We start from the raw sequence: 16,481 nt of genomic DNA on the forward strand, positions 1-16,481 counted from the left end.
TTTTGTGGAATTTCCTATTGTATTTTTTTTTTAAGATATATTTTTTTTTTATGTCTCTCCACTTCCCCCCCCATTGTGTGCTCTCTTCTCTCCATTTGCTGTGTGTTCTTCTGTGTCCGCTTGCAGTCTCAGTGGCACCAGGAATCTGTGTGTCTTTTTGTTGTATCTTCTTGCTGTGTCAGCTCTCTGTGTGTGCAGTGCCACTCCTAGACAGGTTGTGCTTTTTTCGCACAGTAACTTTCCTCGTGGGGTGCACTCCTTGTGCACGGGCCTCCCCTATGCTGGGGACACCCCTGCGTGGCAGGGCACTCCTTGCACATGGCAGCACTGCACTTGGCCAGCTCACCACACAGGTCAGGAGGCCCTGGGGTTGAACCCTGGACCTCCTGTATGATAGATGGGGGACACTCTTTTCAGTTAAGCCACATCCATTTCCCTCTTATTGTTTTTAAAAAGAACATCTTATTGGAGAGGTAATGTGCATTTGATCTTCATTCTTAATGAGATTTCAAAGTAAGGAAAATTTTAGAATCTAAAAAAAAACTTAAGAAAACAAATGTTCAGTAAATATACCCATTAATATGACTTACATAAATGAAAACTGATCTTTAAAAATATTTTTCACAGATGTATAGCTATCTGGTAAGGAAAACAGGTCAAGTATGTGTGCAGGATATAGTAAATATATATATATGTATATATGTTTTAAAGCACGAAAAAGAAGTTTACATGCTTTAAAAATGTGTAAATGAAATATACTTTAATATGAACTCATGAATACAATGAGCTTTTCTGTAAATGGTCATCTTTTCATAGGGGAAGCACTATTAAAATAGTTTCTCTTCAGAGCATTTATTTTTTTACCTTTACTGAATTAATGTACCACCCCTAGGTATTTCTAGGAAGTGAGTTCACATTTCCATTTGATGGGTACTTAGCAGTAAATAATTCATTTCCAAAAGCATGAAAACAAATTCTAGTAAAATCCTATAGTAAAAACTGACTTTCCCATTATTTTTTAATTATTTATTTAGACTTGCAGCTATTCCAAGTTATTTTTTAAGTCATTGGTTTTCAATTTCAACATTAGAACTCTTACCATTATCATCAGTATGTTTCCTCATATACTCTATGGTGTATCTGGGATAGCTTTGTTATGTTCCTTATTGAGGAAGTATATAATTTACCTAAGGCTTAATAAGTACTATATAGTTTGGGTTGCTTTTTGCTGCTGCTGTTTTGTTTAAACATACTTTTAAAGCATGCTTTAAATTGGAAATGCTTTTCAAACATTTATATAATATAAAGTTGACTCTACGCAACTATTATTTTATATAATATATATAAACCCACAGTCCTATCCTTACAAACTCTAAACTCCTTGTTTGGAACAGGATTTGAAATACCTGATAGTACTTCCTCTTTTTTTAATTAAAAAATTTAATTTTTTTCTAGCAATATTGCAAGTTACTCCGTTAACACAAGGTAATAACTACAGTAACAATAAATCTGCTTTCGTCAGTAATTATACTCCCTGTTCATTTTTGTTTATTTCTTAGTCTTGAGGGATTTGGGGCAATATCCACTCTGACTGCTTCAGGCTGAGAAGGGACATAGATATTTATGGGACAGAGGATTGGAATGTTTTACTTGCAGTTGAAGATACTCCTTGCTTTCGGGATGGGCCTAATCCATCCTCATTGTTTTGTTAGTTGTCCAGGGTATGCCTGAAGAACTGGACAGAAGAAGTTGGCCTCATATATGCTGGGCAGTTCTTAATAAGATTGTCAACAGTGTGAATTCAAATAATGCTATTCCATCTAGAAGAATGTGTTTGAAAATAGAGATATTATATTACAGTGTTCCTCTCAAATTACCTAGATATGCTATATAATATGGAAATTTCTTTTTATATTAAAGTTTTGGTCAATGCAAACTAAATGACATTCTTCCTACCTCCTCCAACAGATGGTGGTGCTAATAATTTTGGACTGAATTTCTTGACCTTCATCATCCTTTTCAACAATCTCATTCCAATCAGCTTGTTGGTCACATTAGAAGTGGTAAAATTTACCCAGGCATATTTCATAAATTGGGTAAATATGAATTATTCTTCATCACTGTAAGCATGTGTTTTGTCTTTTTTCCTTTTACGGGGTCTTTTGATCTCTCAGGAAGAAAATATTAATTATATCTACCTTTTATTGATGACAGGATGACATTTTGTAATATTTTTTAGCTCCGTGTAATTGTAACAAACACCCCCATTTCAGAATCACACAAGTTTACAAAACAGACATCCTGGAAAAAATAGGTCTATACTTCAGGAACCCTATTTTGGGATACATAGTAGTCACGGGAGAAAGGAGAGCCATGGGGTTTGGACTCATAATTGTAGTTTCAGTTTTTTCTCTCACTTACTATGTGAACTTTCCCAAGTCACTTGACCTCTTTGAGATTAATTTTCTTGGGCAGTAACAGGGATGCTGAAATGTGCTTTACCTCCATCTCACAGTGATTTTATGAATCAAGGGAATCTCAGAATATTGCAAAGAGTTTCATAAACAGTCAAACACTATAAAAATAATACTATTTATAAGTAGTTTTCACTCCTTGTAACACAGGGTTGTCTGTCATGTTTTATACATCTATGCAGTTTATTTTCCACACTGTAAACAGTTTTCACTGTGCTTAAATTTTTTTTAATGTTTCTTTTTTAAATATTTTTTTTGGTCTTGGAGAAGATATGCCAGACATCTATTCCAGAATGAATGCTTTGTTTATAAAATGTTTCTGCCCTTCTAATATTTTTGTTTTTACTAAAGCTAAAATTAATGGATTTATGAAAATTAAGTACATCTTCAGGCCTAATATGCCACATGCAGGAAGTTTAACTCTTATTTTGAGAAATTTCAGTATTATCTTTTGATGTTTCTTTCTTTTTTAATGTAATTTTTAAAGCCTTTTGATGTTAACAGTGTTAGGATTTATAAAAAAGATAACATGATAATTTTGCATCTGCTCATTATCTTCCAATGGCAAATGATCCACCTCAACTGTCAGTCTCTTAATTCACTGGCAAAATATCACTATAATTTAGAATCTAAAATGAGCTGCAGACAAGGCTCACTTAATGCAGCAGAAAGTGGGTTGGTAAAAAATTGTGTAATAAAATTTGTATAAATTCAATTAGAACGCATTGAAGTATTTCCATTTATGAAAATAATAAGGTAACCTTTTATAAAAGTTTAATTAACTTGTCTTTCACTTTATTAGTTTTGATTTGGGTTCTCAAAAATAATAATTGCTTCAAATAAATATATAAATTCAGTATTGGCTGAACCTAGCTGGCTTATTCTTTTCAACCAGCTAATATAGAAAAATTTTATAACATCTCTGATAGAGTGAAGACTGGTTTTCTAATCTTCCCTTACAAGTGTGGAAATGGATTATAAACTGTCTCTCTTTGATTCTGGTTCTGCCCAATGGGTCTATTATGGAAATACCTAATCTTGTTTCAGAATAGTAGCCTTGCAAAATATTTGAAATAGGTATCATGACTGTTCTATTATATCTTTGTTTCCTCCTAGTTAATTAGCCCCATCTTCCATTGTTCTGCATTTGACATGATTTCTAGATTAATTCCCATTCTCATAATTCTTCTCTGAACATGACCCAGTTGATTAATATCCCTCTTAAAAAGAGACACCTGAAACTCAGCAGCACATTCCAGAAGAGGTGTTGGTCAACCTAGAACATAGACATGAAAAATCACCTTTGATTTAGATTTTGTCATTTTTCTTTGATATGTGAAAGTCAATAAACTACAACCCTGCCTTGTCAATAAAAAACAAAATAAAATTATCAGTAGAAAACACTGGTTTTTATAGGGTATTATAGGCACACCTCATGATTATTGAATGCAAGGCACATACAAAGTAGTTTAAAAAAATACACCTTTTCATTTTGGTTTTAAGAATTGTACTTGTTTTTCTTTCAAGTATATATAGTGCGAGAAACTTGGCCAAGAAAGTACAACCAACTAGAATCTCTTAGGTAATTTTTCCAGGTGTTTGAAGTCCTAATTAAGCAATTTTAGTGGTTTTTGAGCTCACCTTCCTAAGCATGTACCTTATGTAAGACACACTTACATGCATTAGCTTACTTTAACGCTATAAAAGGGCACATATCTAGTACATTTTGGAGGGATGGTAAACCTGGGTTGCTTAATTCCAGACACATGCTGTAACTACCACACAGTGCTGCCTGTAATGTGAAACATAATATTCTTTATTGAATACTTTTCAGGGAAATAAACTGTAATTGTATGGGTATGGCATGAGATGAAAGTGGTATCTATATATAAGTCATCAGTTAAACAATGGCTTGAATGAAAATACGTTTTGTTTTGTTTTTTATTTTATCCAATGCCTTATTACCAGCCTATTCAATGATTTCTTCTGTTTAAAAAAAAAAACAGGATCTCGACATGCACTATGAACCCACAGACACTGCTGCCATGGCTCGAACATCTAACCTGAATGAGGAACTTGGCCAGGTAAACTTAAGCTCTCATTTATATGTTGAATTGACAGTCAGATTCTGTGTAATTTCTGTCTTATTTAGCAACTTCAGATGAATTGACAGCTCTTAGTTTTCCATTATTTGAATATTTGGCTTAAATGCATTTGTTAGTATATGACTAAATTTTCATTTTTAGTACATTGTTTTGTTTTTTGTTTTTGTTCTGTTTTGGGGCTGGGGATTGAACCCTGGACCCTGTACATGGGAAGCCAGCACTTAACCACTTCCCTGAGTTGGTTTTTTCACTTGTTTTCTTGTTTTTGTTTTTCTTTTGTTTTTAGGAGCCACCAGGGACCAAACCTGGGGCCTCCCATGTGGGAAGCAGGCACTCAACTGCTTGAGCCACATCTGCTCCCCATAGTACATAAAGTTTTAAAACATCATTTAAAGCTGAATTTCCCTTCAGTATAAATGTACTGCACAATGCACAAGCTCGGGAGATATATATACATACAAGCCTGAGCGTATAATCTGATTAGTTTGTAAAGGAATTACTAGCACTCATTGTACCCCTATAATGTAATAAGGTTAATAAACATTATAATTTTAAGGGATTTTTTTCCGACTGTGTAAAGACTGTGGCATAAAAAAGACTTCTGAAACTTTAATGAGAAACTTTAAACTCTTTTTTAGGTTAAATACATATTTTCTGACAAAACCGGTACTCTGACGTGCAATGTAATGCAGTTTAAGAAGTGCACCATAGCAGGGGTTGCTTATGGGTGAGTTTTTTCCCCTTTAATTAAAATGTGAAATACATATTTAATTAGCACTTAACTGTTCGGTACATTTAGGAAGTCTTTCCTTATCAGAGGAGATATTTTTAAAATCTAGAAAGCAGCTGTTTTAATTTGCACTTCATAGCTCGTTTCATTTAAAATTGCATGCAGGGTGGGGGCTCTGCCCAATAATCTTTTCAGTGCTTAGTGTTGCCGACAGTCTCTATGTGGTCTGGTAATAAAGTACAAATGTACTTCCCTGTTATAGATTACATGTGGTATGAATCATGCAGTCTGCCCTTCAGCAGTTTTCAAGTTAAAGTATTGTCTCTCTGAATCCCTTTATTTTTTCTTTTACCATCTCTCCTCTTTGCGATCACAGAGCAGTCTAAAATTCTGATGATGGCAAGGAGCTAGGGACACAAAACTCTTAAATCCAGGGACAATGAATATCACCAAAACCTTTCAGATTATTAATGCCCTTTAATATATGTGCTTCCTGCATACCCATTTAATTTATTTTCCACTTCTTAAAAAAAAAAAAAAAAGACTTCATTTTGAAATTCATTATAGGGTAATGTGAGAAAATTAATCTCTCCATTTCCTAGAAAAACATGATCAAAACATGAAACACATTCCTGGTTGATTCACGTTGGCCTATTATCACATTTTCCTATTGTCCTTCTCTGCAAGGGAGGCTGTAAATGTTGATCTCTTACCCTACTAATGTAGGCACTTGCTTTGGGGTTTTCTGGTTTGCACCCATTCTTTCCCTCATACTCTGCCTCTAAGCCATGAACCAGCCAGTATAAAAGCAGTGTATAGAATTTTTAAAATATGATAAGGAAGTAACCATTTGATGAAGAATTATAAATACATATGGTTACTGCCTGGCACAGGGTCTACAAAGATAAACCGATCTAGGCAGATATACCGGTGACCAAAAATGACTTCAAACTATGTGTGTAAATGAAATTAAAAAGACAGTTATTGAGTGGCTTTTTTACAATGTAAAGACAGGCTGCTGATTTGAGAAGCATGTTTACTCTTTCCATTTTGCCTCTTTCCTCCTTATCTGAAGATCTCCTAATTCTCTCTGACAAGGGAGACTCTTCCCCACTCCCTGTCCCCCAGTCCCATTTTCTAGGGACCATGATGCTTGGTCAGCTACTGGAACAGCTGTAGCCATACTTTTTGGCATCTTATACTTATATATTCTGCCCATAATTGTACAGAGGAAAGAAAGAAAAGCCTATTGTGATTTTAGAGTTTGTTGTATTATACTTGCTTATGGATTTAGAGTGATAGTTGTTTTTATATAAATTCTGCATTCATTCATGAATATTCTTGGCAGAGTGAACTGATTGATAATTGATCATTTCTTTTTCTAATTTCCAACTGAGTAAGCAAGCTATTTAGATTAGTAATATTGACTGTGAGTATATCAGAACAAAAAGCTAAAATAAGATCTGGCTTCTCTTCTGCATATTATCAAGTTTTTTCTTATCCTTGGAATAGGTCCTTACACACTCTGAGGCTGTAGTTCTGAAAAGCTGTGTTCTTCCTAGGTCTGTAGATGATATTCTAATCAATGCTGGTTATAGGAGAGGGTAGATCAAATCTCCTCTTGGGAAAATAGGATTTCTTAATGTGGATGCTCAGTCCAGTCAGTAAGTCATAAGGCATGAGTTGTAGCCAAGACTTTGTAAGAATGAAGACAATGAGACCCAATGATCTCTAATGTCCTTTTTCAGATATGAAATTCTAATATGTTTAGAAATTAAAAAACAGATGCTTCTTTGCAAATTTCAACTCTGTATTATATAAACAGAAGTATGCTTCCTCTTTGGATCATATATCAAGGTTTCAAAATACGAAGAGCCATGCTGAGTGAAGCTAGTTGCTAAACTGCATCCAGTAATCACGTATTGCTTGTGTGTGCACATTTGGGTATCCTTAACCCCAAATATAGTTTCCGTCAATGTTGCCTTTCACAAGTCCGCTGGACAATTGGAATGTCAGGATTATAGAGGTTTGTTGATATGTGAAGGCTTTGAAGAAACCTTGACATCATACTGTTCAGATGTTTACAGTAGGGGACACAGGAAAAAGGAATTACTGCCACCCGTCTTTTTGTAGGAATTTCCCCTGGGCCCTCTTGGGTTATAGGAACGTAGCCTGAGTAAATTACATGGTTTTGCTGACCCATTTGCCCCCTAGCTGTGTTTAATGGTTGTTTAATATGAGAAAATATTGTGTATGTGCACCTCCAGCCACAGCAGAAGGAAGCTCGATGTTATCCCCTCAAGACATAGCTAAACAAAGGAGAGTAACGGGAACTTGCTTTGGGGTTTCAAGTAGCTGATGCTTCTTCAGCATTTTTAAGAAAATACGCTCAGTTTTGCCCTAGATAGAGGCAAAGGTGAGTTCTGCCTGGTTTTATCATCTAGAAGGATAAGATTTGAAGTCTACAGATAACCATGATATTTTGTACATTCTGTGTATCCCATAGGTTTGTAAGATGATAACATTTTACTTCAAAAATTTAATCCTGGTAAATTTTTGTCTCATTTTACATAGTTTTTGCTGCAAATTGTAAGCCCAATATGCAACAAAATAAAGATTTGTATACATTATCTCATGATTATTTGTTACAGTTCAACTTTGTATTGGGGATGCATAGTGTTTAAACTTAGATTATTTCATTGGATCTTTTTCTATGGGACAGTCATAGTTAAAAGTAAATGAATTGTGATATCCTTTGAAAATTTAATATGTACAATTTTTAAATTCTGCTAAAGATTTATTAAAGCATCATTTCAGCAGATTGCTTCCTGGAGGAATAAGTCAGTTTTATCACAATTACTTGAATACCAGAAAAAAGCTTTTATGTTCAGTGGCTATGATTCCTACTGAGGTAAAGATATGGAGATATAATCTCAAGTACCATTTTTGTTGATAATTTAGACCTTACTATTAGAATGAGGTAACAGGTTGGGTTTCTGAAGTTAAGAAAATATTGCATTTTTTTTTGTAGGCAGGACATCTAGTTCGTACTAAAAACATTACATTTGCATTTTCCTTTAAGTAAAAAAGTGGATTTGCTTAAAAGCAAGAGAGTACAGTATGAGAAATTACTTGAGCAGTGTTTTGTTTAGCAATATGTTTGCTGAGAGGATCAGCTACTTTTTTTACCCCAAAAAGAGATGCACCAAGAAAGACACCTCACAGTTCTCATAATATTTAGTTCCTAAGTCTAGACTGTGACCAGCAAGTTTGTCTTAACTGCTCACCGTGACTGGTGGTAAAAGTTGGTAAGCAGGGTTCATTTATTCACATACGTCAACAAATGCTTATCGGTCACCTTCTGTGTATATGGCACTTGGTTAGATGAATGGGGATATAATGACCAGCAAATTTCCTGTCCTCCTGGAGTATATCGACTAATGGAATTAATGGATCTTAAATCAAGTAATCATGTAGACAAATATAAAGTTCTAACAAATATGCAGGACTGTATGATTTGCGGGGGGCAGAGCTTGACCTAGGGAGGTCATGGAATGCTTCCTGAGAAAGTGTTACTAAGCGGAGATCTAAGGATGGATTTGGCTAAGTGAAGAACTTACCAGGCAGATATGACAGCACTGACATGCAACGAGGGCAAGTAGTCAAAAAGAGAGTGGGAAAAGGCATGCAAAGAGCATTGGTAGAAGGTGTGCAGGCTGCCTGTTGCTGATCTCTCTCTGAAGAGTGCTCAGCATTCTGCAGGACTGGGCCAGATTCTGGGAGAGGGATGCTGGGGCTCAGGGCCGTGTAAGCAGCATGACTGTGGAAGCACTCGTCCCTGCCCTGGGCTGAGGTACAACAGCAGTACGACCTGGTACTACAGTGGCTCAGTGTTCATGGATTTGTGTTTTTTTTTTCCTTTTTTTTTTTTTTATGGATACCCCCATTTCACTTAAGCGAGCTTCTGAGTCAGAGTTCTTTCTTTTTTTTTTTTTTAATTTCTTTGCCTTTATTTTTTAATGTTACATTCAAAAACTATGAGGTCCCCATATACCCCCCTCACCCCACTTCCCATAACAACTCCTCCATCATTATGGGACATTCATTGCACTTGGTGAATACATCTCTGAGCACTGCTGTACCACATGGTCAATGGTCCACGTTATAGTTTACACACTCCCCCAGTCCACCCAGTGGGCCATGGGAGGACAGGAAATGTCCAGCATCTGTCCCTGCAGTACCACCCAGGACAGCTCCAAGTCCTGAAAATGCCCCCACATCACATCTCTTCTTCCCACTCCCCACCCTCAGCAGCTACCATGACCACTTTCTCCATCTCAGTGCTACATTTACTTCCATTACTAATCACAATAGTTCCAGAATAGAATATAGTAAGTCCACTCTCATCCATACTCTATTCCTCCATTCTGTGGACCCTGGGATGTTTATGTCTGCTCCACCTCTGTATCGAGAGGGGGCTTAGATTCCACTTGGATGATGGATGCAGTTCTCCTGTTTGCAGTTGTAGGCACTCTTTACTCCCTGGTATGGTGTGGCGGTTGACCTTCTTCACCTCCCTGTTAGCTGGCTGGGCTAAGTCCAATAAACCAGAGGGTAGGAGTTGCAAGTCTGTTGATGCTCAGGGCCTGGCTTTCACATGGACAGTCCAGAGATTCAGGTTCCCTGAGTATACGCTAAATTCCAGTGCCAACCACAGGTCCAGTAAAAGCGACAGGAGAGGCTTGTGAACAAAGATCACATCTGATTCCAACTCCATCACACTCAGGAACACAAACTCCAAAGTAGGGCCAGTTGTGTTGGTGGATTTGAAAGCAGTAGGCCCTCTCCTGGCACAGTCCAGGGATGGGGTACAAGCCCTGAGGTCGTACAGGGGCAGTTGCCTTGAACCCTCAGCTGTAGCCAGTTTTCACAGAAGTTTGCAGTAAGCCAGCTCTTTCTGGGAGTCCTTCTGAAGCTAATACAAAAACCCTTTGGTAGCAGAGAGAATAGTGAGCAAAAGGACCACCTCTTATGTGTTTGGAGTGTAGACAGTTAAACATTACCCTGGAGGCAGTTGAATGTCTTGAAGCTGGAAGAAGTGTCAGTGGAATGATGAGTACGTTTTGTGGCCAGATTGGAGAAAGGGTAGAGAGAGTGGAGTGGACATGTAGGAAGTGAATGGATCCCACGAACTTTCAACAAAGTACACTGCATATTTATCAAAAACCCTGACTTTACACTTGTGTGAATGCTTCATTTTTAAAACTTCATATGTATCTAATAAATTTAACATAAAGGAAAAATATTGACTGATCATATGCAATGAAAGAAATGGGAAATAAGAAAATCTGTTCTGTCATGTATTATGGGCTACTTCTCACTGAATGCATGACTGACTGCCTGGTTGAAATGAAATCTGAACCTTGATCAGAATGCAGGCAAAGGAGCAAGCAGATGAAATTAAAGTATTGATGAATCTGTGCACTGTGTGTTTGTCAAAATGTTTGAATATCAGCTAATCTTGTAAAATGTGGTTTCATTTAATAGTAGAAATAGAACTTTCACTTTAATGTGCCTGTTTAAAAAACCATTATCTCATGGTAGTCAAAGTTATATCCAAATATGTTTGGCAAATTTTATCAGTGTAATATTGTGTTCCTAAGTACTAAGAAGTTTTTTTAGGTTACTGTATTCTGGTTATTCAATATATATGATTAATTTTCCTTTAGCTTTTGTATATGTTTAAACTGCTAAGTTCAAGTATTTCCTACTGACACTCAAAATTCTATGTATAAAATCAGTAAATTTTGTGGTGAAGAGGCAGGTTGGTGATCCAGTTATAGGATACTTTCGCAAACCTGCTTTGTTTCCATAAATTATTATTCTATTTACTGTACTAACTGCCATTCTTTCAGAATCAACTAAAAGTTCATTTTCTTAACTTTTGTGATCCATCTTTCAGTACTTCCTGGGTTCATGCTCTTAAGTTTCTAGCCTTCCTGTGATCATGTTTCCTCTCTTTCTGTCCCCTCCTTGCTCTCTGTGAAGCCATGTCCCCGAATCTGAGGATTATGGCTGCTCTCCTGATGAATGGTAAGCGTATGGTCCTTTCTCTTTTTTCATTTTTTTCTTTAAAGTACTTGGCATTTTATTGTTTTGTTAGACATTTCACTACTTTTGAAAAAAACATTACCAGTCAGATAGAATGACAATGCTGTATAGTATTTCTTGAACTCTGTTGAATAACTTTGATTTTCCTTTGAGTAACCTTTAGTCATTTTTATATGCTTTTATTTAAAGGTTAGGCTTGCTAGAGTTTTACATTAGATATATGTAAAGAGGTTTGTAATGACAACTCCATTCCCTGCTAAAGTGCCTAAGCTTTCTTATATTTCTTAACTCAGCATTGCCCCCTGCTGGCACCATTTATCCACTCTAAACAGCTGCAAAAAGATGCTCCTGACCTACCCCAGCAGTGGAGCGACTATGCTACCAAAGACTCATTTAACTGCAATATGATGAATTTTAGAATTTTTGAAGACAGCATTTTATAGGCTGACTTTGAATATTTTGGGGAGTTGTTTTTTGTTTACCTTAAAATCTTCCCCATGGATTTACATTTTCACCTATGTAATTATATTTATCATAATGTATCTATAATTCATCATGATTTCTTGGCAAATGAAACTATGGAAAATAAGTTCCTTTAAAAGCTGGTAACTGTAGAAAAGTGTGTGGCTTTATAAATGGTTATGTTTTTATTTTTAGATTACACATATATTTTATGATTACGCCACATTTCCAATATGTTTGGAAGTCCAATAGCTATCATATATTTTTCAACCTAGAATGTATTTTTGTAAAGTAGAGATTTGGTAAAAAAAATTGCATTAAACCTCAAAATACCTGTGGCTAATGGCAGTGGCAACTGTTTGATTCTTCTGATACCTCATGAGTTATCACATTTAAGCTCATTGCTGGGAATATCATATATTTTGACAAGCACAACTGAAATCATTTTTGGTACTCTTAAAATGTGCTGAAATATCTTACTGTTGCTTGATAATTCAAGTTTAATGTTATGGATATCCCCTTTTATTTAATCCTTCAAGAATGTAATAAAATATCTTTTTGCTTTTCTGTAATAATATAATTCTCTTAATTTTAAATATTATTTGTGTGGAATTAATACATATTTTCTTAAGGTAACTCAGTTATTCCTAACAGAATTTGCCTTCACTATATTTTTCTTAAGCGTGCATAGAATATTAAAAATCAGTGTTTGTTTACTCAGATCATTTAAAATACTTCTGATGGATGTTGTTTCATGACTTACATTATTGTTGGAAAGAATGGATGTTATTTTATCTAGTTTAATCAGTTCCTTTTTTTAACGCCATTCTGGAAAACTTGATATTTGACATTCTACTTAATTCCAAATTTTAAAATGCCAGCTTTTCCATAAATTGTTTGCATAATTCTGCCTACAGAATTATGCCTACAGAATTATCAGTAAACTAAGCTACTAATGATATTTTAAAAAATAAACACTAGGGGAGGCTTTAGCTATCTTTATACTAAAGTGAGATTTATTTTAAATGTTTGCTTGACTTCTCCATCTATTTAATAGTTGCTTGTAGGCCCACCAAGGTGAGCTATTTCTTAGGAGTATACTCTTCTATGCAGTGGTTGAGAATGCTGACTTTGACTCTGACTTCCTTGTTCGCATCGTGGTCCTACTGGTAGCCTTGAACAAGTTACCAGACCCCTCTACTTGGGTTTCTTCATCTAGTAGAAGCTAGATAATAATATTAGCTACTATTTTTAAAGTGCCTGGACACAGTGAGCTCATAGCTCTAGCTCTAATATCCCTCATTTAATCTTCATGACTTATTTGAGTTGTCACTGACATTGCCATTTTAAAGATGTAAAATCTAGGCAAAGAAGTAGGTAAGTACCTTGTCCTAAATTATACAACCAGCCAACATGGAAGCCAGAGTTAAAACTTTGCTCAGTCTGATTAAAAATATATGCTCATTACATACTTTGCTTTAAAGAACTTTAAAGAATATCTGTACTTTTAGAAAGTATTCTTTTAGAACACAGTTCTAATTTTGAAGTCTTTTTACTTTTTTTCCCCCTGATTTTGTTAAGGTAGCAAAGAGTAGGTAAAATTCGGGCAACTGACTTGAGGAAAGTTAGCACAAGGGACACAACTGTGTACTGCCTTAAATCAGGTATTTGTGTAAACTCATCCAATTGGCTTCCTATTGCCAAAGAAACCAAGATCAAAAGTGTGATACTAGTTTTGAATACTGTTATTTAGCTCTGAGCACCTGACTGTATCTTCCTGCTTCTGGTCTCCAGAGGTAAACTAGAGAGTGTAGATGACTATAAATCCAGAGTTACTCCTGGAAATGCATTCCTATCTGCCTCTTCAGCAGCTTTACCTTGCAATGTGAAGTTCTTTGAATTCCATATATCACCCGTGGGCTGTATATATTTTATTGCCCTGTTTTGAATCAGTATTTGCCACAAAAATGTCAAGTTAAAACCCTGTAATATTTAGCACATAAAGGTATAGGGATTATTTGACATTTAAGTTTAGTAGACTTTGAAGGGCAAACCTAAAACATACTTTATTGACTTTAAAGATAACTGGATGATGGCTGTAGCTCTACTCTTTTAAAAATGCTATTGATATAAATACTAGTTTACAGAGATGAAATCATTGCCCCAACCATTAGTCACTTACCCCAAAATCAGTATGGTTATCTTATTATTGCCAAGTAACACCAGCTAACATAGACCCTTACAGATTAATTCCTTTCTATTAAGAATCTACCATTATTACCTAAATTGAGAGCATCAATATTTTTGGAATTGAAGGGAAAAAATTTGGTTGTTCTCATACCCTTGAAATCTCAAGATATATGTATTTTCCAAAACTATATATTTCTAAAACCATTTTTTCTTTTTCTAACACTTATTATGGAAAATTTCAAACATAAACAGACATAGACAGGTGTACCCACACTCGGTTTCAATAATATACACTCAAGGCCAATTTCAGTTATTCTATACCTTACCCCCACTATTATTATGAAATAAATCCCAGATAACATTTCAGTTTTTCTTACGTATTTAATATAGTTCCACATTATTCTTTCTGATTTTTTTTTTTCAGGTAAATGCTAGAGAGGGTGATTCTCCAGAGGGACTGCCTTAAAGTGTTCTGTGCTTAGTCATTCAGTTTCACTGTGATTTTTAGTATTACCACAATATCAGTAGATTTACTATTTTCCAGTCTTACTTATTTTCTCATTTCAACCTGGTCTGTAATTATGTAGGGAGTGAGTGGTATTTTATTTATTTTTCTGCAGACACAAGGCTCACTACAAATATTCTTTCAGTTGCTACTATATAGTAATGAGATCTAACATATCCAAATTAGTCTTCAAAGTAGTCATTTTGGCAGTCAATTTATGTATTCCAATGATGCTGCCATTTCACAGAATGGCTTTGGAACACTTTTTGATAATTGCCTTCAGAAATATTTTGAGCCACACAGAAAAAGGGTCTTATGACTTTGCTCAAAACCACTATCTAACTAAAATATTATTATTGAATTCAATCATTTATTCATATTCACTGGTATTGACTATGAGCAACAAATTCATTTCTGAAAATTAAATCTCCCTTCAAGGGATTTTGATTTGAAACCAGTAGGGCCATTCAGAAGCATGAGGTGCAAATTCTTTCAAAGAACCATAACTTGCAGTCACATTGCCATTGTTTTCATGTGTATATATACGTGTAGTGTGCATATATATATGTATAAAGTATAAAGTTGTTTTATACATTGTGTATTTCAGGTGAATGACATAGATTTTGGGTTTTTTGCTTCTAATATTTAATTTGATTTATTTTTTAAGTTCGTAATGCATTAATATATTAAAAATTCAAAAGGTATGAAGAGAAAAAGATTTCCCTCCCATCCCTGACTTCCAGCCATCCATTCTACCTCCTGAAGGCAGCTAATGTAACCAATGTCAGATGTATCCTTCCACATCTATTCTATACATTTACATACCTGTATTTTTTTCTCTTATATTTGTATAGAAAATGAAACATACTATATATGCTCTTTTGTACCAGTTTGTTGCACTTGTTCTTCTTTTTGCACTAGTTATTGATCTTTTTCTTATCATTATTAATTCTTTTATTTCAGGGAAATTAATCCTTTTTTATATGAGCTGGAAGGATTTTTTCCCAGTTTGGCATTTCTCTTTGACTTTGCTTATGGAAGCTTTTGCTATATAGGAATGCTTTTGCTTCATCAGTCAGTTTTATCTATTTGTTCTGTTTTCTAATTATATATGATATTTGGGCTTTTCCCATTCCCAAATTGTTTTTTAGAAATTCTCCCATAACTTTAGTATTTTTGTTAAATCTTGATACATCTGGAGCTTATTTTCGTTTAAGATAAAATATATGGATCCAACTTTTTTTCTCCTTTTTTTTTTCCAAATGGTTCTCCTATTGATATGAATTTTGGACTTTAAAAGAATTTATAGTTCATACTGTCATATGTAAGATAGCTAATACTAATTCAGTATATACTTTCTACATTTTATCTCCTTTTGGCTGTGGGAATTCTTCAGCCATGATCAAGAAATAATTAAAAAGCATATTACAACTTTTAAATCAGTCTGTGAGGAATCCGCAAATAATGGGGCAGTGTGGGCTGCCTGCTCTTTGTTCTCCTTACTGTAACTCTTCTATCCCTGCCCCGGACTACTTGTAAGACACTCTAATTTCTTTGTGCCCTTGTGAACAAAGTGCCACTTGTAAATTTCTAGGGAAAAATGTAACAAAGCATGGATGTTGGCTTACATTTTTATTTGTTAAGCAGTTGGCAAATTAGGACTATTGTTCTTTTAGTGCAGTTAGATCTTCTTTACAAATGTTTATTTTTGTTGTAAGTGAATATTTTATAAGATTTTTGATAAGGTGGTGGGAGTTCAATCACGAGTTATCCAGCCAAGCTTTCAGCTGATTAGGTAAAGAGTTGTTTGTGGTTCTTTATGACCTTGAAAAGGAAGCCACTTTCTGGGAAAAGAACTCATATTTAGCATTATCCAGAGCAGAAAGCTTCACTGGTGCTGAGGG

General features: G+C 35.1%; 1 protein-coding gene across 7 annotated transcripts in view; it reads left to right on the top strand.

Moving 5' to 3' along the window:
* The window catches only part of ATP8A1 (ATPase phospholipid transporting 8A1), a 244,887-nt gene that overhangs the window by 81,003 nt on the left and 147,403 nt on the right, over window positions 1–16,481 (top strand). For 4 of the 7 annotated variants that reach the window (XM_004448742.3, XM_058299208.1, XM_058299218.2 and 1 more), the window contains 4 exons: window positions 1,969–2,096; window positions 4,481–4,558; window positions 5,218–5,306; window positions 11,358–11,402. In XM_004448742.3, coding sequence (XP_004448799.1) covers window positions 1,969–2,096; window positions 4,481–4,558; window positions 5,218–5,306; window positions 11,358–11,402 — 340 coding nt within the window. The remainder of the gene's footprint in view (window positions 1–1,968; window positions 2,097–4,480; window positions 4,559–5,217; window positions 5,307–11,357; window positions 11,403–16,481) is intronic. The other 3 variants (XM_023592370.2, XM_058299224.2, XM_058299225.2) reach the window with 1 other exon arrangement.

The sequence above is a fragment of the Dasypus novemcinctus genome, chromosome 1 (assembly GCF_030445035.2).
Source record: "Dasypus novemcinctus isolate mDasNov1 chromosome 1, mDasNov1.1.hap2, whole genome shotgun sequence".
Classification (NCBI taxonomy): Eukaryota; Metazoa; Chordata; class Mammalia; order Cingulata; family Dasypodidae; genus Dasypus; species Dasypus novemcinctus.